General features: G+C 48.0%; 1 protein-coding gene across 1 annotated transcript; it reads right to left on the bottom strand.

Annotated features, from left to right (window-relative positions):
* LOC135814613 (uncharacterized) lies at positions 1-27,113 on the bottom strand. The gene is made up of 36 exons (XM_065327766.1): positions 24,126-27,113; positions 22,993-23,088; positions 19,925-19,982; positions 19,557-19,614; positions 19,192-19,249; positions 18,824-18,881; positions 18,457-18,502; positions 18,091-18,148; positions 17,723-17,780; positions 17,356-17,401; positions 16,988-17,045; positions 16,621-16,678; positions 16,254-16,311; positions 15,887-15,944; positions 15,519-15,576; positions 15,153-15,210; positions 14,786-14,843; positions 14,419-14,476; positions 14,052-14,109; positions 13,685-13,742; positions 13,318-13,375; positions 12,950-13,007; positions 12,584-12,641; positions 12,217-12,274; positions 11,850-11,907; positions 11,483-11,540; positions 11,115-11,172; positions 10,749-10,806; positions 10,382-10,439; positions 10,015-10,072; positions 9,648-9,705; positions 9,280-9,337; positions 8,913-8,970; positions 8,546-8,603; positions 2,246-2,303; positions 1-726 (listed from the first exon to the last, which is right to left on the bottom strand). Exons 5-12 carry the CDS (start codon positions 19,245-19,247, stop codon positions 16,648-16,650), a joined length of 411 nt encoding a protein of 136 aa, XP_065183838.1. The 5' UTR covers positions 19,248-19,249; positions 19,557-19,614; positions 19,925-19,982; positions 22,993-23,088; positions 24,126-27,113; the 3' UTR covers positions 1-726; positions 2,246-2,303; positions 8,546-8,603; positions 8,913-8,970; positions 9,280-9,337; positions 9,648-9,705; positions 10,015-10,072; positions 10,382-10,439; positions 10,749-10,806; positions 11,115-11,172; positions 11,483-11,540; positions 11,850-11,907; positions 12,217-12,274; positions 12,584-12,641; positions 12,950-13,007; positions 13,318-13,375; positions 13,685-13,742; positions 14,052-14,109; positions 14,419-14,476; positions 14,786-14,843; positions 15,153-15,210; positions 15,519-15,576; positions 15,887-15,944; positions 16,254-16,311; positions 16,621-16,647.
* Between the last annotated feature and the right edge of the window lie 578 nt (positions 27,114-27,691).

Below are 27,691 nucleotides of genomic sequence, written 5' to 3' on the forward strand. Positions count from 1 at the left end.
TAAATTTTGACAAAATCTATCTCCACTTATCTGTCTCGCCATGCTGGACATGGCAATCTTTCTTGGCCGAGGTATCGAAAAGTTGGAAACTCAAATTTACAAGGCTTTGTCTAGACGGAGTAGGAATTTTGCATGTTAGCAACAGTAAATAGCATACACCAAGGTCATCACAAATCTCCATACATAAAGGACACTACATTGGCACCAGCTATGCAATGCAGTATATAATCCGGTGGAGTGCGGGCCACCGGATTTTGTCCCGTGACCAAAGCAGTCGAGTGTGCACATCCTTGGCAGCCTGGCAGTATCTGATTCATAGGAGTGAAGTCCAAGTTCCATTATAATCCAAAAGGCCACTCATCCCAATACAATCAAGTGCTGGTCATATTTCGCTATACCAGACACAATGTATCTGCACAGTAACAAGGCATATGTATATTCTAAACGCCAAGCAGTGTGCGGGCCAACAAGCAAAAAAAACCGTTCGCGTGTGTGCGCGTGCGGAGTGTTCTTTCAAGATGGTAAGAGTCATTGTAATGTTCAGGTACCTTGTCAACTCTTCCTTATAGAAACATGTTCAGATGTAATTGAAGCTGGTCGAGGTCCTGTTCATTTGGCTCCCGGTCTGCAGGGTTGTAGTTGGAAATTCTTTGAACAGCCTTTTGCTTGTATTCATCATTGCCCAACTTTCATCATCACAACTATAGTGTCTCAGCTGGCCTCCTCCTGAGAAAAACGAGAGTAACGAACAAGAAAAATACACCCGTGCCACGCATGCACAAGTGCACGCATTTACACAGGCACACACACACACATACACACACACACCAAACATGGCAATGAACTACACATATATCCGTATTACAGTAGAGTTGCACGTCCAAGAACGTTGTTTCCAAGCGATTGGCCTGGGGCGTTCTTATTATTTTTCTTGGGCAATCTTGCTGCATTCTTATAGCACGTTCTTGGAAACAATTCGTTGTGGATCATATGTATCCCAAACGCTGCCGGACAACCAACACTGCCGTTCTTAACTTTAGGCTGTGGCGTTCTTAGCATTTTATGCCGGACGTTCTTTGGCTCGACGTTCTTCATCGAGCGTCTCTACCGTACTAGTATTACCTAATGATCATCGTAGTCTACACATCCTACCCGCTATCACATGCTTATCAACATCATCGTAGTCTACACATCCTACCCGCTATCACATGCTTGTCAACATAATTATTATGTTGTACAATATATTTGGCTACGGCCATTGTAAGAATAAAGATCAATCAAAAGTCAGCAGGGAAGACCTGTGATACACCTTGCAAAAGGTGTCATTTGAAATCTGACCCGCAATATAAAAGCTATCGCCGAGCTTGTCCCAATCACTTCACCCGACAGTACGTGTCCCATGTTGTGAATCAACCAGTGTTACAACACAGTATGCATCTGATGTGCATGTGTCATTCAACTATTTTATTCATGTGTCATTCAACTATTTTTCATGTAGTGTAATACATCATTGTACTAGCAAGACGCTTCTACATGTTGTCAGTACTGAGTGCAGGATAACTGGGTAACTTTTGTTACAACTCTGGTCGTACTTCTCAACTTTTAACCACTGGCAACGCGTTGCGCATATACCGATACCTAGTTAGGTTGACAAAACATTCAAAGTTGGACGTGCCTGTTATACACTGAATATCAACAAAGATACAAATGCTGGGCTCGAAAGGAGGGGAGACGGGGGTGCAGCTTAAACATGGATGCAGCTGTCAAACCCGCAAAATGCAGCATGTACACAAGCGGAATGTTCACTGAATAGCGTTAGCCTGGGTGAGTTTGTACGTGCATAGCACCATTCATACGAGTACAATCATACAATTTTCAGGTCGTCAAGATAGCATGCAACTTCCGTCTTTTTCGTTAGACAGGTTCCTCTGTCCAAACACACAATGAGAACAGTATGATTGAACGGCATTCACAAGATACAAATTGCCCAGGTCTGCTCAAACCTGAAATCAATCTACTAGTATCTCGAAGTTTTGGGCCTTTTTGCCCGTGATTCTTCACTTTGCGACTAAACTATTCACAGCAGTCCCAAATTTCCGGCGTCGCTGAATGCGGGTGCCAGCGGCCTACAAGTAAACTAAAAATGAAATCAATGCGACCACTCACATCACAGCTGGGTCATGTTGTACAGAGGTACGTTGGACGTGACATGTCACCAAATGGTCAAAAAGCGACAATTTCTCACCTTCCTGCCCGTTCGAAGCTCAAGAACCGACCATCGCCACCCTGATCTTGTTGCATAGCTGGACATAGGGAAGTGCACCAAGACAAATTTTCACATTTCAATAAACACTTCGCCCAGGGCTACTCAAAGCTGAAATCCATCTATCTCGAAGTTTCGGGCCCTTTTGCCTGTGATTCTTCACTTTGCCAATAAACTATTCACAGCAGTGCCAAATTTTCAGCGTCACTGAATGCGGGTGCCAGCGGCCTACAAGTAAACCAAAAACTAAATCAGTGCTGTTGGTACGACCAAGTCACCCCACAGATCTCCACTAGTAACTTGCTCAGTTTAGACCAAGACATGAATAACCTTGGGTAGTAGTAAACCTAGGTGCTGTTGTGCACATGTCTGTACTGTTCCCCGGCCCTCAGTTACCTCAGCCTGCTCATGACTACTGTGTGTTGTGTCTTGTTGATGTCCCTATTCATAACTGCTGCATGCATTCATTGCTAGTTCCATGCATAGTTCTTTGCCCTGCTGTGGCGGGAAGGTCGTCTCGTGCAGCCGCAATGATCAGCTGCGCTATGGAGGTTCAGTTCCGGCAAACATGCGTGTGGATTTGCATTTTGCTGCTTGATTTTGATGTATTTTGTAGTGAGTGCAAGGAAAGAGCTTGCTGGTGCAGTGGTGGTGTTCTTGGTCTTTGGCTGTTTCTGTTACTACCAGGTAGTAGCTAGCCTTTTTGAAGTATTGCAATCAGTTTGCAATGGATACAGTCTTCTCCTAGTGATAATATTCTATAAACCTCAGACTCTGTGTTGTGAGTGAGAATACCGGCGCAAACATTGGTCCTTCGAGCCGGATCGCGAATGGCGGAGGAACAAAGAACGAGTGCTCGTTCAACCAAGGGAGTTGCTCCCAGGCGACTGGGGTTTGAGGACGAAGAGAGTGCGACCAGTCCAAGAACCAGCTTCAGCAGGCAGACACCGTCGCTCGCATCAAGCCGCACGTCAGGAAGTGCGCCATCAGTGATGGAAGCAAGGGGCGCCCTGCTAGAAGCGAGAAAGAGGGTCGCAGAGGCGGAGGCTGACCTGGCCAGCTTGAATCTCGAGAGGGCGTCCAGACGCTCTGGCACCCCGAAGTCTTCATCGCCCGCGATGAGAGAGGAAGTGTTCGAGGAAGAGCGACGATCTGAAATGCAAGCGCCCACAGCTGCAAATGGCAGCGATGAGGTGAGCGTGTTGTACCCTGCTAAATCCGTACAGTCAGGGCAAACTAGTGACCCGGACTTGATAGACCTGAGTGCAGATAGTGTCTGCGACCCACGTACAGTCAAGTCCCGTTCTACAAGCGGTAGGACAGTAGAGCGACTTCAAGGAGTTGGCAAAAACTCAGTTTTAGTGTCAGACTCAGTAAGTACCGGTACACAGCGCACGGAGCAGGTAGAGCAAGGTACTAGTGCCTCTTCACACATTCCGTACAGCATGGCAGAACGCGCAGATGCCACACCGCTAGCTCTAGCGCCACCAGCGCTCCAAACACTGCACAGTAGTCCTGAACCTGTGAATCTCCCTGAGCAGTCAGCTGTAACCGCACACAATGCACAGTCACAGGCCAACGAAGACGCACTCAGTCACGCACACCGGATGATTGATTGCCTGCAGCAAAGTTTACAACAGTCCGCTGACGAAAGTCATGAGAAGGATCTTGTCGTGCAACAACTTCAGTCTGAATTGCGGCGAACACGTCGCGAGCTAGACCTCCACAAGAGCACAGCTCAAGCTGAGAACAGCGACCTGTATGATTGCAACACCGAACTGCGGGCTGAACTCGACAAGATGAAGCGCGTATCGGAGCAGCGCAAGGTAGAGTTCGAGGCGATGGCCTGCCAGAGACAGCGGTCACGCGAAGAACTCCAGGAGATCGAGGAGCAGGCTGCGCGCGCGGAGGGTGACAAGGATCACCTACGTGAGCTCCTGAGTCAAGCCAGGCAATCTGCGGAGCAGCAGCAAAGGAAAGCTGACCAGTGGCGCCAGCTGTTCCTAGAGGAATGCGCAGCGCGAGGTAGCCCTGCAGACCGGGCAGTCGAACAGAGACGTGATACCGTGACTGACACGAGTAGTCCTGGTAACGATGCTCTATTCCACGCCGTCCACGAGTACGAGCCTCGACCTGCAGAACTCAGGGGAGCGAGGTCTGTGGACAAGTCATCGTCATACCACCGCCGGACTCCAGCTGAGTACCACCAACCCGTCCCGAAAGATACTGAGGATGTGGAGTCCCTTGGCGACAAGGCTGAGCCGACACAACACCTGCCGCCCGCAGCACGCGCTAGGGACCAGCCAATCGCAGATGAAGAGCACACCCCGGCCCAGGCCGCTCAGACTTCAGTGGTGACAGCTGTCAGCCAGCTTGCGGAAGCCTTGGCCGGACACCTGACGACAGCCACGCAGAGACATGGCTCCCAAGATACTGGCAGCGACCTTCAGAAGATAGTCGCCCGACAGTCCACCGCAAAGGACCTCCCAGAGTTTAACGGCGACCCGGCGTCCTGGCCGATGTTCCGCCATATGTTCACGTCATCGACGAGTGAATGCAAATTCTCCAATGCGGAGAATATGGCCAGGCTACAGAAAGCCCTCAAAGGGAAGGCTAAGGACACCGTCAAAGCCATGCTCATTGTACCTGATAACGTCGATCGTGTCATGCAGACTCTGGAAATGCGGTTCGGGCAGCCAGAGCAGGTGATACAGACCATAATTGACGGCGTCAAGAAACTGAAGCCAGCTGGAGAAGAGGACTTCGAGGCCCTCATCGACACGGCAAATGCGGTCGGCAACCTCGTCGCAACAATGCAGCTCATGGACGATACCGGACATCTCACAAATCCCACCCTGCGGCAGGAAGTGATCATGAAACTTCCCAACAGCCTGAAGCGGCAATGGGGGGAGTTCGTCCATACCCAACAGACCGGAGTGACCCTGGCAACACTCTCCGAATGGCTATCACAACGAGCGGACGCTATCAGCCACGTCAGAAGACTCACCGCCACTGACAGAGCTGAAAAAGCCGCCATCTGGCAGGCGACCAGGCGGCCTCCGTGGGAACACCTTCACCGCACGAGAAGAACAATGTGGTTTCTGCAAGAAATCCGGGCACTCCGCTGCCAACTGCAACACCTTGAAGAAGGCGCTAGTCAAGGACAGGTGGAAGTGGATCAAGAATGAGAACCGCTGCTTCGTCTGTTTTGGCTGTGGACACCAAGTCAAGGACTGCCCGAAGAAAGCACGGTGCAGACGTGACGGGTGCGAAAGGCTACACCACCGACTCCTCCATCTGCCGCAACCGAGCACGCAGGAGAGGACGGGGGACCAGCCAGCGCCGTGCAACGCAACTCGACGACCTACCAGTGGGAGGGTGATGCTGCGCACAGTACCCATCAACGTCACAGGCACGAAGGGGACGGTCCACACGTTCGCTCTGCTCGACGAAGCATCTACAGTCACGTTGCTTGACGCTAGCCTAGCCAAGGAGATCGGCGCCAAGGGGACGCACTGCCCGCTGACACTGACCTGGACGGACGACACCAGCCAGACTGACAACAACTCCAGGAAGGAGGAGGTTTCGGTGTTCGGAAGCGGGCAGGAGTTCTACCTGAACGATGTACGAACCGTTACACTGGATCTACCCAAGCAAGACCTCGACGTCAACAGCACCTGCCAGCACTGGAAACACCTCCGAGACGCTGATCTGACAGTGGAGGATATGCAGAAGCCCAGAATGCTCATCGGGCAGGACAATTGTGACCTGATCATGCCCCGAGAGTGGGTCGAGGGACCGCCCGGATCGCCGGTAGCCACGCGGTGCAAGCTAGGCTGGGCAATCCACGGCAGAGTCGATGACCTCAGCACCGAAAACGCCCACAGCAGCCTGTCAGGGCAAATCAAAGATGGCTGCTTCGATGACGACCTACATCTGCTCGTCAAGTCTTTCTTCACCACAGACTCGTTTGGTGTCAAGGTCACCAGCACTAAGATCCGGTCCCGACAGGAAGCGCGAGCTGAGAGGATCATGGAATCGACCACCAGACGAGTCGGAGACCGCTGGGAAACCGGACTCCTGTGGAGAGAAAGTGGCATACTCCTACCAGAGAGCAAGCCCATGGCCCTCCGGCGGCTGTTCTCCTTCGAGCGAAAGATGGACAGGGATCAAGTCTTCGCTGACGCGTACTGCAGTAAGATCGAACAGTACCTGGCTGCCGGTTATGCCTTCAAGCTGACACCAGAAGAGGAGACAGCATTCCACGAGCGCAAGTGGTACCAGCCGCACTTTGGTGTCACGAACCCGAACAAACCAGGGAAGCTGCGACTAGTCTTCGACGCGGCAGCCTCAAGCAACGGCATGAGCCTAAACGACGCCCTGGTTCCGGGTCCGGATCTGCTGAATTCTCTCACCGGCGTTCTATTCAAGTTCAGGGAGCACCGTATTGCCTTCGGCGGCGATATACAGCAGATGTTCCACCAGGTTCAGATTCGGGAAAAAGATCAACCATCCCAACGCTTCCTTTGGCGAGGCATGAAACGTGACAGAGAGCCGGACGCGTACCAAATGAAGGCGATGACGTTCGGAGCGGTATGCTCGCCTGCCTCGGCCCAGTTCGTGATGCGGAGGAATGCTGAGGAGTTCAGGGACCACCACGAAGAAGCTGTCTATGCAATCAACCGCAAGCACTACATGGACGACTACTTCGATTCAACGCCAACCGTGGAGACAGCTGTCGCCAGAGCGCTTCAAGTCGTCAAGATCCACAAAGCCGGCGGGTTCACCATTCGTAGCTGGGTAAGCAACTCGTCAGAGGTCCTAGCAAGCGTGCCACCCGAGCTCAGGTCCGACAGCGCTCTCACGATCGACAGCGGTGAAACGGCCACCCCGACCGAAAAGACCCTTGGCCTCAAATGGATGCCGCGGGAGGACATCTTCAGCTTCAAGCTAAGTGCACGACTGGTGACACAAGAAGCAGAAGTGACGCAGCCGACAAAGCGACATGTGCTACGCATGTGCATGTCAGTATTTGATCCGCTTGGCTACCTGGCATTTCACACGGTATCGGCAAAGGTACTTCTCCAGCGGATATGGCGCACCGGAGTCAGCTGGGACCAGCCGCTACCGGATGACCTCGTGACACGCTGGAAAGAGTGGTGGCAAATGCTACTCAAGCTGAGCGAGCTGTCTGTGCCACGCCCCTACAGTGAAGATATGACCAAGAGAGCCCAAGTTCAACTACACGTCTTTGGAGACGCCAGCGAGTCGGCCTTTGCGGCTGCAGCCTACCTCATAGTCACCTTCGCCGACGGGAGTGCCCAGGTCGCTTTCGTGCTGGGAAAAGGAGGAGGTGGCTGCATGAATACCTGCCGACGTTGACGAGAAGGACGAAGTGGCATCAGCGACAGCAGAAAGAAGTCAAGGTCAATGACATAGTCGTGATTGCCGACAGAGACCTACCCAGAGGCAGCTGGCCGAAAGGTACCATTACGGCCGTCTATCCCGGCACCGATGGACATGTCAGAGTGGCCGACGTCAAGACAGCGTCCGGGACATACCGCAGGCCGGTGTCAAATATCTGTGTGCTGGACGTTCTGAATAAGGGTGACGCTTGAAGACGTCACCGGGGGGAGGATGTTGGTACAACCAAGTCACCCCACAGATCTCCACTAGTAACTTGCTCAGTTTAGACCAAGACATGAATAACCTTAGGTAGTAGTAAACCTAGGTGCTGTTGTGCACATGTCTGTACTGTTCCCCGGCCCTCAGTTACCTCGGCCTGCTCATGACTACTGTGTGTTGTGTCTTGTTGATGTCCCTATTCATAACTGCTGCATGCATTCATTGCTAGTTCCATGCATAGTTCTTTGCCCTGCTGTGGCGGGAAGGTCGTCTCGTGCAGCCGCAATGATCAGCTGCGCTATGGAGGTTCAGTTCCGGCAAACATGCGTGTGGATTTGCATTTTGCTGCTTGATTTTGATGTATTTTGTAGTGAGTGCAAGGAAAGAGCTTGCTGGTGCAGTGGTGGTGTTCTTGGTCTTTGGCTGTTTCTGTTACTACCAGGTAGTAGCTAGCCTTTTTGAAGTATTGCAATCAGTTTGCAATGGATACAGTCTTCTCCTAGTGATAATATTCTATAAACCTCAGACTCTGTGTTGTGAGTGAGAATACCGGCGCAAACAAATGCGATCCCTCCCATCTCAGCTGGGTCATGTTATAGAGAGGTACGTTGGAAGTGACACGTGGGCACAAATGGTCAAAAAGCGGCAATTTCTTACCTTTCTGCCCGTTCGAAGCTCAAGAACTGACGATAGCCACCCTGAACCTTTTGCATAGCTGGACATAGGGAAGTGCACCAAGAAAAAATTCCACATTTCAATAAACACTTCCCCCAGGGCTGCTCAAAGCTGAAATCTATATATCTCGAAGTTTTGGCCCTTTTGGCCCGTGATTCTTCACTTTGCGACTAAACTATTCACAGCAGTGCCAAATTATAGGCGTCACTAACAGCGGATGGCAGCGGCCTATAAGCAAACCAAAAATCAAATCAATGCGACCACTCACATCACAGCTGGGTCATGTTATAGAGAGGTACGTTGAAAGTGACACGTGTGCACAAATGGTCAAAACGCGACAATTTCTCACCTTTCTGCCAGTTCGAAGCTCAAGAACTGACCATCGCCACCCTGATCTTGTTGCATAGCTGGACGTAGGGAAGTGCACCAAGAAAAAATTCCACACTTCAATAAAAACTTCCACCAGGGCTACTCAAAGCTGAAATCAATCCATCTCGAAGTTTTGGGCCCTTTTGCCCGTGATTCTTCACTTTGCGACTAAACTGTTCATAGCAGTCCCAAATTTTCGGCGTCGCTGAATGCGGGTGCCAGCTGCCTACAAGTAAACCAAAAATTAATTCAATGCGACCACTCACATCACAGCTGGGTCATGTTATACAGAGACACGTTGAAAGTGACACGTGGGCACAAATGGTCAAAAAGCGACAATTTCTCACCTTTCTGCCAGTTCGAAGCTCAAGAAATGACCATCGCCACCCTGATCTTGTTGTATAGCTGGACATAGGGAAGTGCACCAAGAAAAAATTCCACATTTCAATAAACAACTCGCCTACGTCTGCTCAAAGCTGAAATCAATCAATCTCGAAGTTTTGGGCCCTTTTGCAGGTGATTCTTCACTTTGCGAATAAACTATTCACAAGCGGTGCTAAATTTTCGGCCTCACTGAATGCGGGTGCCAGCGGCCTACAAGCAAACCAAAAATGAAATCAATGCGACCACTTGCATCCCAGCTGGGTCATGTTATAGAGAGGTACGCTGGAAGTGACACGTGGGCACAAATGGTCAAAACGCGACAATTTCTCACCTTTCGGCCAGTTCGAAGCTCAAGAACTGACCATCGCCACCCTGATCTTGTTGCATAGCTGGACATAGGGAAGTGGACCAAGACAAAATTCCACATTTCAATAAACACTTCCCCCAGGGCTGCTCAAAGCTGAAATCAATCCATCTCGAAGTTTTGGGCCTTTTTGCCCGTGATTCTTCACTTTGCGACTAGACTATTCACAGCAGTGCCAAATTTTCGGCGTCACTAACAGCGGGTGGCAGCGGCCTATAAGCAAACCAAAAATCAAATCAATGCGACCACTCACATCACAGCTGGGTCATGTTATAGAGAGGTACGTTGAAAGTGACACGTGTGCACAAATGGTCAAAACGCGACAGTTTCTCACCTTTCTGCCTGTTCGAAGCTCAAGAACTAACCATCTCCACCCTGATCTTTTTGTATAGCTGGACATAGGGAAGTGCACCACGAAAAAATTCCACACTTCAATAAAGACTTCCCCCAGGGCTACTCAAAGCTGAAATCAATCCATCTCGAAGTTTTGGGCCCTTTTGCCCGTGATTCTTCACTTTGCGACTAAACTATACACAGCAGTCCCAAATTTTCGGCGTCGCTGAATGCGGGTGCCAGCGGCCTACAAGTAAACCAAAAATTAAATCAATGCGATCACTCACATCACAGCTGGGTCATGTTATAGAGAGGTACGTTGAAAGTGACACGTGTGCACAAATGGTCAAAAAGCGACACTTTCTCACCTTTCTGCCCGTTCGAAGCTCAAGAACTGACCATCAACACCCTGATCTTGTTGCATAGCTGGACATAGGAAAGTGCACCAAGAAAAGATTCCACATTTCAATAAACATTTTGCCGAGGGCTGCTCAAAGCTGATATCTATCTATCTCAAAGTTTTGGGCCTTTTGGCCCGTGATTCAACACTTTGCGAATAAACTATTCACAGCAGTGCCAAATTTTCGGCGTCACTGAATGCGGGTGCCAGCGGCCTACAAGCAAACCAAAAATGAAATCAATGCGACCACTTACATCCCAGCTGGGTTATGTTATAGAGAGGCACGCTGGAAGTGACACGTGGGCACAAATGGTCAAAAAGCGACAATTTCTCACCTTTCTGCCCGTTCGAAGCTTAAGAACTGACCATCGCCACCCTGATCTTGTTGCATAGCTGGACAAAGGGAAGTGGACCAAGAAAAAATTCCACATTCAATAAACACTTCCCCCAGGGCTGCCCAAAGCTGAAATCTATCTATCTCGAAGTTTTGGGCCTTTTTGCCCGTGATTCTTCACTTTGCGACTAAACTATTCACAGCAGTGCCAAATTTTCGGCGTCACTAACAGCGGGTGACAGCGGCCTATAAGCAAACCAAAAATCAAATCAATGCGACCACTCACATCACAGCTGGGTCATGTTATAGAGAGGTACGTTGAAAGTGACACGTGTGCACAAATGGTCAAAACGCGACAATTTCTCACCTTTCTGCCTGTTCGAAGCTCAACAACTGACCATCGCCGCCCTGATCTTTTTGTACAGCTGGACATAGGGAAGTGCACCAAGAACAAATTCCAAACTTCAATAAACACTTCCCCCAGGGCTGCTCAAAGCTGAAATCTATATATCTCGAAGTTTTGGCCCTTTTGGCCCGTGATTCTTCACTTTGCGACTAAACTATTCACAACAGTCCCAAATTTTCGGCGTCGCTGAATGCGGGTGCCAGTGGCCTACAAGCAAACCAAAAATCAAATCAATGCGACCACTCACATCACAGCTGGGTCATGTTGTACAGAGGTAGAGTTGAAAGTGACACGTGGGCACAAATGGTCAAAAAGCGACAATTTCTCACCTTTCTGCCCGTTCGAAGCTCAACAACTGGCCATCTCCTCCCTGATCTTGTTGCATAGCTGGACATAGGGAAGTGCACCAAGAAAAAATTCCACATTTCAATAAACACTTCGCCCAGGGCTGCACAAAGCTGAAATCAATCCATCTCGAAGTTTTGGGGTCTTTTTCCTGTGATTCTTCACTTTGCGACTAAACTATTCACAGCAGTGCTAAATTTTCAACGTCACTGAATGCGGGTGCCAGTGGCCTACAAGTAAACCAAAAATTAAATCAATGCGATCACTCACATCACACCTGGGTCATGTTATAGAGAGGTACATTGGAAGTGACACGTGGGCACAAATGGTCAAAAAGCGACAATTTCTCACCTTTCTGCCAGTTCGAAGCTCAAGAACTGACCATCGCCACCCTGATCTTGTTGCATAGCTGGACATAGGGAAGTGCACCAAGAAAAAATTCCACATTTCAATAAACAACTCGCCTACGTCTGCTCAAAGCTGAAATCAATCAATCTCGAAGTTTTGGGCCCTTTTGCAGGTGATTCTTCACTTTGCGAATAAACTATTCACAGCAGTGCTAAATTTTCGGCGTCACAGAATGCGGGTGCCAGCGGCCTACAAGCAAACCAAAAATGAAATCAATGCGACCACTTACATGCCAGCTGGGTCATGTTATAGAGAGGCACGCTGGAAGTGACACGTTGGCACAAATGGTCAAAAAGCGACAATTTCTCACCTTTCTGCCCGTTCGAAGCTCAAGAACTGACCATCGACACCCTGATCTTGTTGCATAGCTGGACATAGGAAAGTGCACCAAGAAAAGATTCCACATTTCAATAAACATTTTGCCGAGGGCTGCTCAAAGCTGATATCTATCTATCTCAAAGTTTTGGGCCTTTTGGCCCGTGATTCAACACTTTGCGAATAAACTATTCACAGCAGTGCCAAATTTTCGGCGTCACTGAATGCGGGTGCCAGCGGCCTACAAGCAAACCAAAAATGAAATCAATGCGACCACTTACATCCCAGCTGGGTTATGTTATAGAGAGGCACGCTGGAAGTGACACGTGGGCACAAATGGTCAAAAAGCGACAATTTCTCACCTTTCTGCCCGTTCGAAGCTTAAGAACTGACCATCGCCACCCTGATCTTGTTGCATAGCTGGACAAAGGGAAGTGGACCAAGAAAAAATTCCACATTCAATAAACACTTCCCCCAGGGCTGCCCAAAGCTGAAATCTATCTATCTCGAAGTTTTGGGCCTTTTTGCCCGTGATTCTTCACTTTGCGACTAAACTATTCACAGCAGTGCCAAATTTTCGGCGTCACTAACAGCGGGTGACAGCGGCCTATAAGCAAACCAAAAATCAAATCAATGCGACCACTCACATCACAGCTGGGTCATGTTATAGAGAGGTACGTTGAAAGTGACACGTGTGCACAAATGGTCAAAACGCGACAATTTCTCACCTTTCTGCCTGTTCGAAGCTCAACAACTGACCATCGCCGCCCTGATCTTTTTGTACAGCTGGACATAGGGAAGTGCACCAAGAACAAATTCCAAACTTCAATAAACACTTCCCCCAGGGCTGCTCAAAGCTGAAATCTATATATCTCGAAGTTTTGGCCCTTTTGGCCCGTGATTCTTCACTTTGCGACTAAACTATTCACAACAGTCCCAAATTTTCGGCGTCGCTGAATGCGGGTGCCAGTGGCCTACAAGCAAACCAAAAATCAAATCAATGCGACCACTCACATCACAGCTGGGTCATGTTGTACAGAGGTAGAGTTGAAAGTGACACGTGGGCACAAATGGTCAAAAAGCGACAATTTCTCACCTTTCTGCCCGTTCGAAGCTCAACAACTGGCCATCTCCTCCCTGATCTTGTTGCATAGCTGGACATAGGGAAGTGCACCAAGAAAAAATTCCACATTTCAATAAACACTTCGCCCAGGGCTGCACAAAGCTGAAATCAATCCATCTCGAAGTTTTGGGGTCTTTTTCCTGTGATTCTTCACTTTGCGACTAAACTATTCACAGCAGTGCTAAATTTTCAACGTCACTGAATGCGGGTGCCAGTGGCCTACAAGTAAACCAAAAATTAAATCAATGCGATCACTCACATCACACCTGGGTCATGTTATAGAGAGGTACATTGGAAGTGACACGTGGGCACAAATGGTCAAAAAGCGACAATTTCTCACCTTTCTGCCAGTTCGAAGCTCAAGAACTGACCATCGCCACCCTGATCTTGTTGCATAGCTGGACATAGGGAAGTGCACCAAGAAAAAATTCCACATTTCAATAAACAACTCGCCTACGTCTGCTCAAAGCTGAAATCAATCAATCTCGAAGTTTTGGGCCCTTTTGCAGGTGATTCTTCACTTTGCGAATAAACTATTCACAGCAGTGCTAAATTTTCGGCGTCACAGAATGCGGGTGCCAGCGGCCTACAAGCAAACCAAAAATGAAATCAATGCGACCACTTACATGCCAGCTGGGTCATGTTATAGAGAGGCACGCTGGAAGTGACACGTTGGCACAAATGGTCAAAAAGCGACAATTTCTCACCTTTCTGCCCGTTCGAAGCTCAAGAACTGACCATCGACACCCTGATCTTGTTGCACAGCTGGACATAGGAAAGTGCACCAAGAAAAGATTCCACATTTCAATAAACATTTTGCCGAGGGCTGCTCAAAGCTGATATCTATCTATCTCAAAGTTTTGGGCCTTTTGGCCCGTGATTCAACACTTTGCGAATAAACTATTCACAGCAGTGCCAAATTTTCGGCGTCACTAACAGTGGGTGACAGCGGCCTATAAGTAAACCAAAAATCAAATCAATGCGACCACTCACATCACAGCTGGGTCATGTTATAGATAGGTACGTTGAAAGTAACACGTGTGCACAAATGGTCAAAACGCGACAATTTCTCACCTTTCTGCCTGTTCGAAGCTCAACAACTGACCATCGCCGCCCTGATCTTTTTGTACAGCTGGACATAGGGAAGTGCACCAAGAACAAATTCCACACTTCAATAAAGACTTCCCCCAGGGCTACTCAAAGCTGAAATCAATCCATCTCGAAGTTTTGGGCCCTTTTGCCCGTGATTCTTCACTTTGCGACTAAACTATACACAGCAGTCCCAAATTTTCGGCGTCGCTGAATGCGGGTGCCAGCGGCCTACAAGTAAACCAAAAATTAAATCAATGCGATCACTCACATCACAGCTGGGTCATGTTATAGAGAGGTACGTTGAAAGTGACACGTGTGCACAAATGGTCAAAAAGCGACACTTTCTCACCTTTCTGCCCGTTCGAAGCTCAAGAACTGACCATCAACACCCTGATCTTGTTGCATAGCTGGACATAGGAAAGTGCACCAAGAAAAGATTCCACATTTCAATAAACATTTTGCCGAGGGCTGCTCAAAGCTGATATCTATCTATCTCAAAGTTTTGGGCCTTTTGGCCCGTGATTCAACACTTTGCGAATAAACTATTCACAGCAGTGCCAAATTTTCGGCGTCACTGAATGCGGGTGCCAGCGGCCTACAAGCAAACCAAAAATGAAATCAATGCGACCACTTACATCCCAGCTGGGTTATGTTATAGAGAGGCACGCTGGAAGTGACACGTGGGCACAAATGGTCAAAAAGCGACAATTTCTCACCTTTCTGCCCGTTCGAAGCTTAAGAACTGACCATCGCCACCCTGATCTTGTTGCATAGCTGGACAAAGGGAAGTGGACCAAGAAAAAATTCCACATTCAATAAACACTTCCCCCAGGGCTGCCCAAAGCTGAAATCTATCTATCTCGAAGTTTTGGGCCTTTTTGCCCGTGATTCTTCACTTTGCGACTAAACTATTCACAGCAGTGCCAAATTTTCGGCGTCACTAACAGCGGGTGACAGCGGCCTATAAGCAAACCAAAAATCAAATCAATGCGACCACTCACATCACAGCTGGGTCATGTTATAGAGAGGTACGTTGAAAGTGACACGTGTGCACAAATGGTCAAAACGCGACAATTTCTCACCTTTCTGCCTGTTCGAAGCTCAACAACTGACCATCGCCGCCCTGATCTTTTTGTACAGCTGGACATAGGGAAGTGCACCAAGAACAAATTCCAAACTTCAATAAACACTTCCCCCAGGGCTGCTCAAAGCTGAAATCTATATATCTCGAAGTTTTGGCCCTTTTGGCCCGTGATTCTTCACTTTGCGACTAAACTATTCACAACAGTCCCAAATTTTCGGCGTCGCTGAATGCGGGTGCCAGTGGCCTACAAGCAAACCAAAAATCAAATCAATGCGACCACTCACATCACAGCTGGGTCATGTTGTACAGAGGTAGAGTTGAAAGTGACACGTGGGCACAAATGGTCAAAAAGCGACAATTTCTCACCTTTCTGCCCGTTCGAAGCTCAACAACTGGCCATCTCCTCCCTGATCTTGTTGCATAGCTGGACATAGGGAAGTGCACCAAGAAAAAATTCCACATTTCAATAAACACTTCGCCCAGGGCTGCACAAAGCTGAAATCAATCCATCTCGAAGTTTTGGGGTCTTTTTCCTGTGATTCTTCACTTTGCGACTAAACTATTCACAGCAGTGCTAAATTTTCAACGTCACTGAATGCGGGTGCCAGTGGCCTACAAGTAAACCAAAAATTAAATCAATGCGATCACTCACATCACACCTGGGTCATGTTATAGAGAGGTACATTGGAAGTGACACGTGGGCACAAATGGTCAAAAAGCGACAATTTCTCACCTTTCTGCCAGTTCGAAGCTCAAGAACTGACCATCGCCACCCTGATCTTGTTGCATAGCTGGACATAGGGAAGTGCACCAAGAAAAAATTCCACATTTCAATAAACAACTCGCCTACGTCTGCTCAAAGCTGAAATCAATCAATCTCGAAGTTTTGGGCCCTTTTGCAGGTGATTCTTCACTTTGCGAATAAACTATTCACAGCAGTGCTAAATTTTCGGCGTCACAGAATGCGGGTGCCAGCGGCCTACAAGCAAACCAAAAATGAAATCAATGCGACCACTTACATGCCAGCTGGGTCATGTTATAGAGAGGCACGCTGGAAGTGACACGTTGGCACAAATGGTCAAAAAGCGACAATTTCTCACCTTTCTGCCCGTTCGAAGCTCAAGAACTCACCATCGACACCCTGATCTTGTTGCACAGCTGGACATAGGAAAGTGCACCAAGAAAAGATTCCACATTTCAATAAACATTTTGCCGAGGGCTGCTCAAAGCTGATATCTATCTATCTCAAAGTTTTGGGCCTTTTGGCCCGTGATTCAACACTTTGCGAATAAACTATTCACAGCAGTGCCAAATTTTCGGCGTCACTAACAGTGGGTGACAGCGGCCTATAAGTAAACCAAAAATCAAATCAATGCGACCACTCACATCACAGCTGGGTCATGTTATAGAGAGGTACGTTGAAAGTAACACGTGTGCACAAATGGTCAAAACGCGACAATTTCTCACCTTTCTGCCTGTTCGAAGCTCAACAACTGACCATCGCCGCCCTGATCTTTTTGTACAGCTGGACATAGGGAAGTGCACCAAGAACAAATTCCAAACTTCAATAAAGACTTCCCCCAGGGTTACTCAAAGCTGAAATCAATCCATCTCGAAGTTTTGGGCCCTTTTGCCCGTGATTCTTCACTTTGCGACTAAACTATTCACAACAGTCCCAAATTTTCGGCGTCGCTGAATGCGGGTGCCAGTGGCCTACAAGCAAACCAAAAATCAAATCAATGCGACCACTCACATCACAGCTGGGTCATGTTGTACAGAGGTAGAGTTGAAAGTGAAACGTGGGCACAAATGGTCAAAAAGCGACAATTTCTCACCTTTCTGCCAGTTCGAAGCTCGAGAACTGACCATCGCCACCCTCATCTTTTTGTACAGGTGGGCATAGGGAAGTGCACCAAGAAAAAATTCCAAACTTCAATAAAGACTTCCCCCAGGGCTACTCAAAGCTGAAGTCAATCCATCTCGAAGTTTTGGGCCCTTTTGCCGGTGATTCTTCACTTTGCGACTAAACTATTCACAGCAGTCCCAAATTTTCGGCGTCGCTTAATGCGGGTGCCAGCGGCCTACAAGTAAACAAAAAATTAAATCAATGCGATCACTCACATCACAGCTGGGTCATGTTATACAGAGGTACGTTGAAAGTGACACGTGGGCACAAATGGTCAAAAAGCGACAATTTCTCACCTTTCTGCCCGTTCGAAGTTCAAGAACTGACCATCGACACCTTGATCTTGTTGCATAGCTGGACATAGGAAAGAGCACCAAGAAAAGATTCAACATTTCAATAAACACTTCGCCCAGGGCTGCTCAAAGCTGATATCTATCTATCTCAAAGTTTTGGGCCTTTTTGCCCGTGATTCTTCACTTTGCGAATAAACTATTCACAGCAGTGCCAAATTTTCGGCGTCACTTAATGCGGGTGCCAGCGGCCTACAAGTAAACCAAAAATCAAATCAATGCGACCAATCACATCACAGCTGGGTTATGTTGTACAGAGGTAGAGTTGAAAGTGACACGTGGGCACAACTGGTCAAAAAGCGACAATTTCTCACCTTTCTGCCCGTTCGAAGCTCAACAACTGGCCATCTCCTCCCTGATCTTGTTGCATAGCTGGACATAGGGAAGTGCACCAAGAAAATTTCCCCATTTCAATAAACACTTCGCCCAGAGCTGCTCAAAGTTGATATCAACCTGTCTCGAAGTTTTGGGCCTTTTTGCCCGTGATTCTTCACTTTGCGACTAAACTATTCACAGCAGTGCCAAATTTTCGGCGTCACTGAATGCGGGTGCCAGCGGCCTACAAGTAAACCAAAAATGAAATCAATGCGATCACTCACATCACACCTGGGTCATGTTATAGAGAGGTACGTTGGAAGTGACACGTGGGCACAAATGGTCAAAAAGCGACAATTTCTCACCTTTCTGCCAGTTCGAAGCACAAGAACTGACCATCGCCACCCTGATCTTGTAGCATAGTGTGACATAGGAAAGTGCACCAAGAAAAAATTCCACATTTCAATAAACAACTCGCCTACGTCTGCTCAAAGCTGAAATCAATCAATCTCGAAGTTTTGGGCCCTTTTAGAGGTGATTCTTCACTTTGCGAATAAACTATTCACAGCAGAGCTAAATTTTCGGCGTCACTGAATGCGGGTGCCAGCGGCCTACAAGCAAACCAAAAATCAAATCAATGCGACCACTTACATCCCAGCTGGGTCATGTTATAGAGAGGTACGCTGGAAGTGACACGTGGGCACAAATGGTCAAAAAGCAACAATTTCTCACCTTTCTGCCCGTTCGAAGCTCAAGAACTAACCATCGCCACCCTGATCTTGTTGCATAGCTGGACATAGGGAAGTGGACCAAGAAAAAATTCCACATTTCAATAAACACTTCCCCCAGGGCTGCTCAAAGCTGAAATCTATCTATCTGGAAGTTTTGGGCCTTTTTGCCCGTGATTCTTCACTTTGCGACTAAACTATTCACAGCAGTCCCAAATTTTCAGCGTCACTGAATGCGGGTGCCAGCGGCCTACCAGCAAACCAAAAATCAAATCAATGCGACCACTCACATCACAGCTGGGTCATGTTGTACAGAGGTAGAGTTGAAAGTGACAGGTGGGCACAAATGGTCAAAGCGCGACAATTTCTCACCTTTCTGCCCGTTCGAAGCTCAACAACTGGCCATCTCCTTCCTGATCTTGTTGCATAGCTGGACATAGGGAAGTGCACCAAGAAAATTTCCCCATTTCAATAAACACTTCGCCCAGAGCTGCTCAAAGCTGATATCAACCTGTCTCGAAGTTTTGGCCTTTTTGCCCGTGATTCTTCACTTTGCGACTAAACTATTCACAGCAGTGCCAAATTTTCAGCGTCACTAACAGCGGGTGACAGCGGCCTATAAGCAAACTAAAAATCAAATCAATGCGACCACTCACATCACAGCTGGGTCATGTTATAGATAGGTACGTTGAAAGTGACACGTGTGCACAAATGGTCAAAACGCGACAATTTCTCACCTTTTTGCCTGTTCGAAGCTCAAGAACTGACCATCGCCACCCTGATCTTTTTGTACAGCTGGACATAGGGAAGTGCACCAAGAAATAATTCCAAACTTCAATAAAGATTTCCCCCAGGGTTACTCAAAGCTGAAATCAATCCATCTCGAAGTTTTGGGCCCTTTTGCCCGTGATTCTTCACTTTGCGACTAAACTATTCACAGCAGTCCCAAATTTTCGGCGTCGCTGAATGCGGGTGCCAGTGGCCTACAAGCAAACCAAAAATCAAATCAATGCGACCACTCACATCACAGCTGGGTCATGTTGTACAGAGGTAGAGTTGAAAGTGACACGTGGGCACAAATGGTCAAAAAGCGACAATTTCTCACCTTTCTGCCCGTTCGAAGCTCAACAACTGGCCATCTCCTCCCTGATCTTGTTGCATAGCTGGACATAGGGAAGTGCACCAAGAAAAAATTCCACATTTCAATAAACAATTCGCCTACGTCTGCTCAAAGCTGAAATCAATCAATCTCGAAGTTTTGGGCCCTTTTGCAGGTGATTCTTCACTTTGCGAATAAACTATTCACAGCAGTGCTAAATTGTCAGTGTATCTGACGCGTCAGATTGGAACTGTGCTGAACTTTTCTCGTTCTCCTCTTTCTGCTTTCATCCCTCGCTCTGATGAAACCGTTCAAACGTCTTACTGGCAGCAATGGCCAGCCAAACAGGGGATCTTTGTGGCGTCGAACGAAAGAGAGTGTCAGTGTACCTGACTCGTCCGATTTGAACTTTGCTGAACTTTTCTCGTTCTGCAATTTCTGCTATCATCCCGCGCACTGCTGAAACGTCTTCAGAGAACCACAAGACGCTTTCCAGATACGATTTGGAACGTCTCCTTATCCTCCTTGGTTACCTCGAGACAGATTACTGTCAGCAACTGCACAGCAGAACTGACAGCCATGGCTGAAGTGAAGAAAGGAATGCGCTGCCACGAGGCAAGCAAAACTGAAAAGGTGTTTGTTCTCTTTCGGGCACAACACACAGTACAGAACGGCGTGACTGGATAAACTGGACTCCTGGACCGTGAATAGGGGACTTGTAGAAAAGTGTACTCCTTAGGGGATTGCGCGGCAGGATGAAGCTGATCAAAACTGAGTGGACTCCTGGACTCTGTATAGTGGATTTTGGACCAATGGACTCTATATAGGGTGCTGGACATTATAGTGCATGGACTCTATACTGAGTCCTACATAGATGTTCGCGCTGTACTTGTTCGCACTGTACTTGTTCGCACTGTATATGTTCGCACTGTACTTGTTCGCACTGCACTTGTTCGCACTGTATTTGTTCGCACTGTACTTGTTTGCGCTGTACTTGTTTGCGCTGTACTTGTTTGCGCTGTACTTGTTTGCGCTGTACTTGTTCGCACTGTACTTGTTTGCACTGTACTTGTTCGCACTGTACTTGTTCGCACTGTACTTGTTCGCGCTGTACTTGTTTGCACTGTACTTGTTCGCGTTGTACTTGTTCGCGCTGTACTTGTTCGCGCTGTACTTGTTTGCGCTGTACTTGTTCGCACTGTTCTTGTTCGCGCTGTACTTGTTCGCACGGTACTTGTTCGCACTGTACTTGTTCGCACTGCACTTGTTCGCACTGTACTTGTTCGCACTGTACTTGTTTGCACTGTACTTGTTTGCGCTGTACTTGTTTGCGCTGTACTTGTTTGCGCTGTACTTGTTTGCGCTGTACTTGTTTGCGCTGTACTTGTTCGCACTGTACTTGTTTGCGCTGTACTTGTTCGCACTGTACTTGTTCGCGCTGTACTTGTTCGCGCTGTACTTGTTCGCGCTGTACTTGTTCGCGCTGTACTTGTTCGCGCTGTACTTGTTCGCGCTGTACTTGTTCGCGCTTTACTTGTTCGCGCTGTACTTGTTCGCGCTGTACTTGTTCGCGCTGTACTTGTTCGCGCTGTACTTGTTTGCGCTGTACTTGTTCGCGCTGTACTTGTTCGCACTGTATATGTTCGCGCTGTACTTGTTGGCGCTGTACTTGTTCGCACTGTACTTGTTTGCGCTGTACTTGTTTGCGCTGTACTTGTTTGCGCTGTACTTGTTCGCCCTGTACTTGTTTGCGCTGTACTTGTTCGCACTGTGCTTGTTTGCACTGTACTTGTTGGCGCTGTACTTGTTGGCGCTGTACTTGTTCGCACTGTAATTGTTCGCACTGTGCTTGTTTGCACTGTACTTGTTGGCGCTGTACTTGTTGGCGCTGTACTTGTTCGCACTAAGTCCACACGGCCACAGACTCGTAGTACATGGCACATGCAGTACCCTCATGATCTCCAGAAAACTTGACATTAAGGGGGCAGCCTGGTCGTAAAATCCCTGAAAAATCGAATTTGTGAATTCATATCGAGGACTACATCAGTTGAAAGAGCATGAACAGCTGCAAAATCTCTGGAACTTTTGTCTCGATCTCACCAGCCGCAAGAGTTATGGCCGAAAATGTGCCCTTGTAAGGAAAGATTTGCACGCTGTCATTTGTTGGCAGCACTGTATTTGAATGTGAGCAGACCGTGCGCAACTTGTCGTATCATAGAAACACGCGAAAGTGTGCACAATTTTGCTCCAAGTCCAAAAGATCACGTTTTTAAGCCACGTATTGAGCTGCACGGCTTCACCCGCCGCCGTGCAGCAGGAATTTTGCCAACACCCTCGTGACGTTGTAGATATGTGGCTTGATTATTGTAGTTGACGTTGATTTAGTGACTTTGGCAAGTTTGAGTCGTGTCAAGAAGTCAGATAGGATTCCGTACTAGGCAGTAGTGGAACGTGAGTGGAAGTCTTTGCCGATTTTTGAGGGTATCCTGAATTCGGTTTGCAGCGCTTTGGAAATGGCTTGCTGTGGAGGTTCCAGCACTGGATGTTGTATCAAAGGTACGACCTCGTAGCACACCCTAAACCAAAAAAAATCCAAAAATGACTTGGGTTTGTGGGAGTCTGTGAAACAACGCCCACTCCTGCCGTTGTGACAGATTCCAGGGCCACGTTGAAGGGCCCTATCCCACCACCCATGGCTGCTTCTGGACTTTTTTTAGGTTTGGATCCGCGCACGGACACAATGGGCAAGAAAATGTGAAAAAAATTGTAAATGCATTTTTTGGCTCCTGGGTGGCTCGCACACCGTGGCACTATGCCGGAATTTTGAGTTTTTCCGGCCTGGAAAGCCTGTCAGTGAGGCGCAAGAACTTTTAAATCATGTCCAGAGGGCCAGCATAGTGGCAGGAGTGTGTGGTGAAAATTTCACTCAAATCCATTGAGAGACACCAAAGTTACGGTCAATTCAATGCCATATGAAATTTACGACCAGGCTGCTGTCGTAACAAAACAAATATTATGCCATGGTCCAAACCAAGCGGAATTGCACAATCTTGTATATGTACTCTTGATAGTACCTTAAATGTTGAAGTTGAATTGGCAGACTGGCCTTCACTCAGCACAGGATAAGAAGATGTCTATGAAGACATCAGACTTCGAACAGTGCAGTTAGTCTGCAGCAGAGATGGAACATAAGACACAAACCAAGTCCATTGTCATCAACTACAGTGTAAACACAGATACAATATACATGCTCAAGATGTTATGCTGCTGTTCTCGGATGTTATGCTTCTGCTAGTAAACAGAGCCCCACACTTCTCTTGAAGGAGTGAGGTTTGTTGTAAAACTGACTCAAAGCTGAATGCCCAGCAATACATAGCCCGAATCACCGGTTTTGTGATCACAAGGCTGGCCCACATTGTCAAGCTTATCAGAGCCCCACACTTCCCTTGAAGGAGTGAGGTTGAATGGAAGACTGGCTGATAGCTCAATACCAAGTAATACACGGCCCGAATCACCGGGTTTGTGCTCGCAAGGCTGCCCCACATTTTCAAGCATATCAGAGCCCCACACTTCCCTTGAAGGAGTGAGGTTGAATGCAAGACTGACTCATACCTCACTGCCAAGCGATACACGGCCCGAATCACCGGGTATGTGTTATCACAAGGCTGCCGACAACGTCAAGCACATCAGAGCACCACACTTTCCTTGAAGTACTGAGTTCAAATGCAAGTCTAACTAGTCGCTCTTTGCTAGTAACAGACGCCACGAATCACGGGGTATGTAGTCCCAAGTCTTCACCCCGTTATCGAGGATATCAGAGCTCCTCCACTTTCATTGAAGTGCACTACTGAGGTGCGAGGATTGCTCGGGATAGTACTCATAATCCTTCACTTCAAAATGCCAGAATATTTACACCTCATTCTCAACATGAGGGACAAAGGCCATTGTCCTTAAAACCTCATCATCCATCATGAAGTAACATATAACCATGGAATGGATGCTGCTAGTTCGTCTCTCTGCTCATTCCTTGCCATGTCCAACGTATTTTGAATCACTGCGTTCGGAGTCACAACATTGCCCCACATTGCAAAGCATACGAGAACCTCAAGATAGACATTATAGGAATGAGGCTGAATGCGAGAAAGACTCATTCCATTGCCAAATAACGGACACTCCGAATCAGCGGGTATGCAGTCACTAGACTTACCGACATGGTCAAGCACATCACCGGGCAACACTTCTCTTCGAGGAGTGAGGTTGAATGGAAGACTGACTCATAGCTCACTGCCAAGGAATACACGGCCCGAATCACCGGGTATGTGTTTTCACAAGGCTGCCCCACATTGTCAAGCATATCAGAGCCCCACACTTCCCTTGAAGGAGTGAGGTTGAATGCAAAACTCATAGCTCACTGCCAAGCAATACGTAGCCCGAATCACCAGGTATCTGATCACAAGGCTGCCTCTCATTTTCAAGCTTATCAGAGCCCCACACTTCCCTTGAAGGAGAATGTTTAATCGCAAGGCTGACCCACATTGTCAAGCATATCAGAGCCCCACACTTCCCTTGAAGGAGTGAGGTTGAATGCAAGACTGAGTGATAGCTCAATTCCAAGTAATAAACGGCCCGAATCACCGGGTCTGTGTTATCACAAGGCTGCCGACAACGTCAAGCACATCAGAGCACCACACTTTCCTTGAAGTACTGAGTTCAAATGCAAGTCTAACTCGTCGCTCTTTGCTAGTAACAGACGCCACGAATCACGGGGTATGTAGTCCCAAGTCTTCACCCCGTTATCAAGGATATCAGAGCCCCTCCACTTTCATTGAAGTGCACTACTGAGGTGCGAGGATTGCTCGGGATAGTACTCATAATCCTTCACTTCAAAATGTCAGAGGATTTACACCTCATTCTCAACATGAGCGACAAAGGCCATTGTCGTTAAAACCTCATCATCCATCATGAAGTAACATACAACCATGGAATGGATGCTGTTAGTTCCGTCTCTCTGCTCATTCCTTGCCATGTCCACAGAAATTTTGAATCACTGCGTTCGGTGTCACAACATTGCCCCACATTGCAAAGCATACGAGAACCTCAAGATAGACATTATAGGAATGAGGCTGAATGCGAGTGGAGACTCATTCCATTGTCAGATAACGGACACACCGAATCAGCGGGTATGTGTAATCACAAGGCTGCCCATAATTGTCAAGCTTGTCAGAGCCCCCCACTTCCCTTGAAGGAGTGAGGTTGAATGCAAAACTCACAGCTCACTGCCAAGCAATACGTAGCCCGAATCACCGGGTATCTGATCACAAGGCTGCCCCACATTGTCAAGCATATCAGAGCACCACACTTCCCTTGAAGGAGTGAGGTTGAACGCAAGAGTGACTCATAGCTCAATGCCAATTAATACACGGCCCGAATCACCGGGTATGTGTAATCGCAAGGCTGAACCACATTGTGAAGCATATCAGAGCCCCACACTTTCCTTGAAGGAGTGAGGTTGAATGCAAGAGTGAATCATAGCTCAATGCCAAACAATACACGGCCCGAATCACAGGGTATGTGTAATCGCAAGGCTGAACCACATTGTCAAGCATATCAGAGCCCCACACTTCCCTTGAAGGAGTGAGGTTGAGAGCAAGATTGACTCATAGCAGACTGCCAAGTGGTACACGGCCCAAATCACCGGGTATGTGTTATCACAAGGCTGCCCCACATAGCCAAATAAACAGAGCCCCACACTTCCCTTGAAGGAGTGAGGTTGAATGTAAGACTGACTCAAAGCTTAATACCCAGCAATACATGGACCGAATCACCGGGTTTGTGATCACGAGGCTGCCCTACATTGTCAATCATATCAGAGCCCCACACTTCCCTCGAAGGGTTGAGGTTGAGAGCAAGACCGACTCATAGCTGACTGCCAAGTGGTACACGGTCCGAATCACCGGGTATGTGTAATCACAAGGCTGGCCCACATTGTCAAGCATATCAGAGCCCCACACTTCCCTTGAAGGAGTGAGGTTGAATGCAAGACTGACTCATAGCTCAATGCCAAGTAATATACGGCCCGAATCACCGGGTATGTGTAATCACAAGGCTGGCCCACATTGTCAAGCATATCAGAGCCTCACACTTCCCTTGAAGGAGTGAGGTTGAATGCAAGACTGAATCATAGCTCAAAGCCAAGTAATACATGGCTCGAATCACCGGGTTTGTGATCACGAGGCTGCCCCACATAGCCAAATAAACAGAGCCCCACACTTCCCTTGAAGGAGTGAGGTTGAATGTAAGACTGACTCAAAGCTTAATACCCAGCAATACATGGACCGAATCACCGGGTTTGTGATCACGAGGCTGCCCTACATTGTCAATCATATCAGAGCCCCACACTTCCCTCGAAGGGTTGAGGTTGAGAGCAAGACCGACTCATAGCTGACTGCCAAGTGGTACACGGTCCGAATCACCGGGTATGTGTAATCACAAGGCTGGCCCACATTGTCAAGCATATCAGAGCCCCACACTTCCCTTGAAGGAGTGAGGTTGAATGCAAGACTGACTCATAGCAGACTGCTAAGTGGTACATGGCCCGAATCACCAGGTATGTGTTATCACAAGGCTGCCCCACATTGTCAAGCATACCAGAGCCCCACACTTCCCTTGAAGGAGTTAGGTTGAATGGAAGACTGACTCAAAGCTCAATACCCAGCAATACATGGACCGAATCACCGCGTATGTGTAATCACAAGGCTGCCCTACATTGTCAAGCATATCAGAGCCCCACACTTCCCTTGAAGGAGTTAGGTTGAATGGAAGACTGGCTGTCCGTTTACAGGAAAGTAGCACACGCCCCGAAACACTGGGTTTGCAGGTCCTAGGCTTGCCTAATCGTTACAAATTTCAAGGAATAAAATATTTAGAATTGATCTATCGAGCCGAAACGACTTACTGGTATCTTTTTTTCGCATCCACGACCACCCGCTATCCATTGCTGCCTTTTTTTCCTGATATCAATTCAGACGTCAACGACCTCGCTTCTCTGGGTATTATTTCTCTAGCAAGCCTACCATTGAAATGGTAAGTTGATGCACTTCTTGTGTCTGGTCTAGCGGCATTAGTCACATTGAAAGAGGCTCTCATGGATCCAGGCGATGATCAAACAAATGTACAAACTACTTCTCTGAATCAAGTCAAGAAGATGCTGTGCTACTTGGTATACGGCGCATGCGTACTTAGCCCTAATTGGCGCGATAATCCGTTGAAACCGGTGCAAACCTGCCGAGACCAGTTAGAACTGGGTGAAACTGGTTGGAACTGGGCGAAACTGGTTGGAACTGGATGAAACTGAGGGCCGCCCTGGTTCCGGGCTTCACTATGTGACTTGCCCTATACCATGTATACTGTATACATCAGTTTGTCCTCTTCGCGTTTCGCCAGATGCCGGCGCATACACACGTACATACTGACATAGAGCGGTGCTGTGGAACAGGTGGAAGGACGTATGGAATCGTCGTTTGGGACACCATATTTTCTTTATTGCATGGTCTTCCGTGTGGAAAGACAACATTGAGAATGAGTGTGTTTTGTTAGACAGATTCCACTGGACACAAGCAAGTGAAATCTCGACCGAGAACCACAGTGTGGTTGTGCTCGCAGGACGAGGAGGAGACAACCCTACTCGCAGGCAACGCACTCAGTAACAGCGCAGTCACATAGTTTCGACCAGGGAGTCATACAAACTCCCTGGTTTCAACCTGCGCTTGGGCA

This window comes from Sycon ciliatum, chromosome 4, assembly GCF_964019385.1.
Source record: "Sycon ciliatum chromosome 4, ocSycCili1.1, whole genome shotgun sequence".
NCBI classification, from domain to species: Eukaryota; Metazoa; Porifera; class Calcarea; order Leucosolenida; family Sycettidae; genus Sycon; species Sycon ciliatum.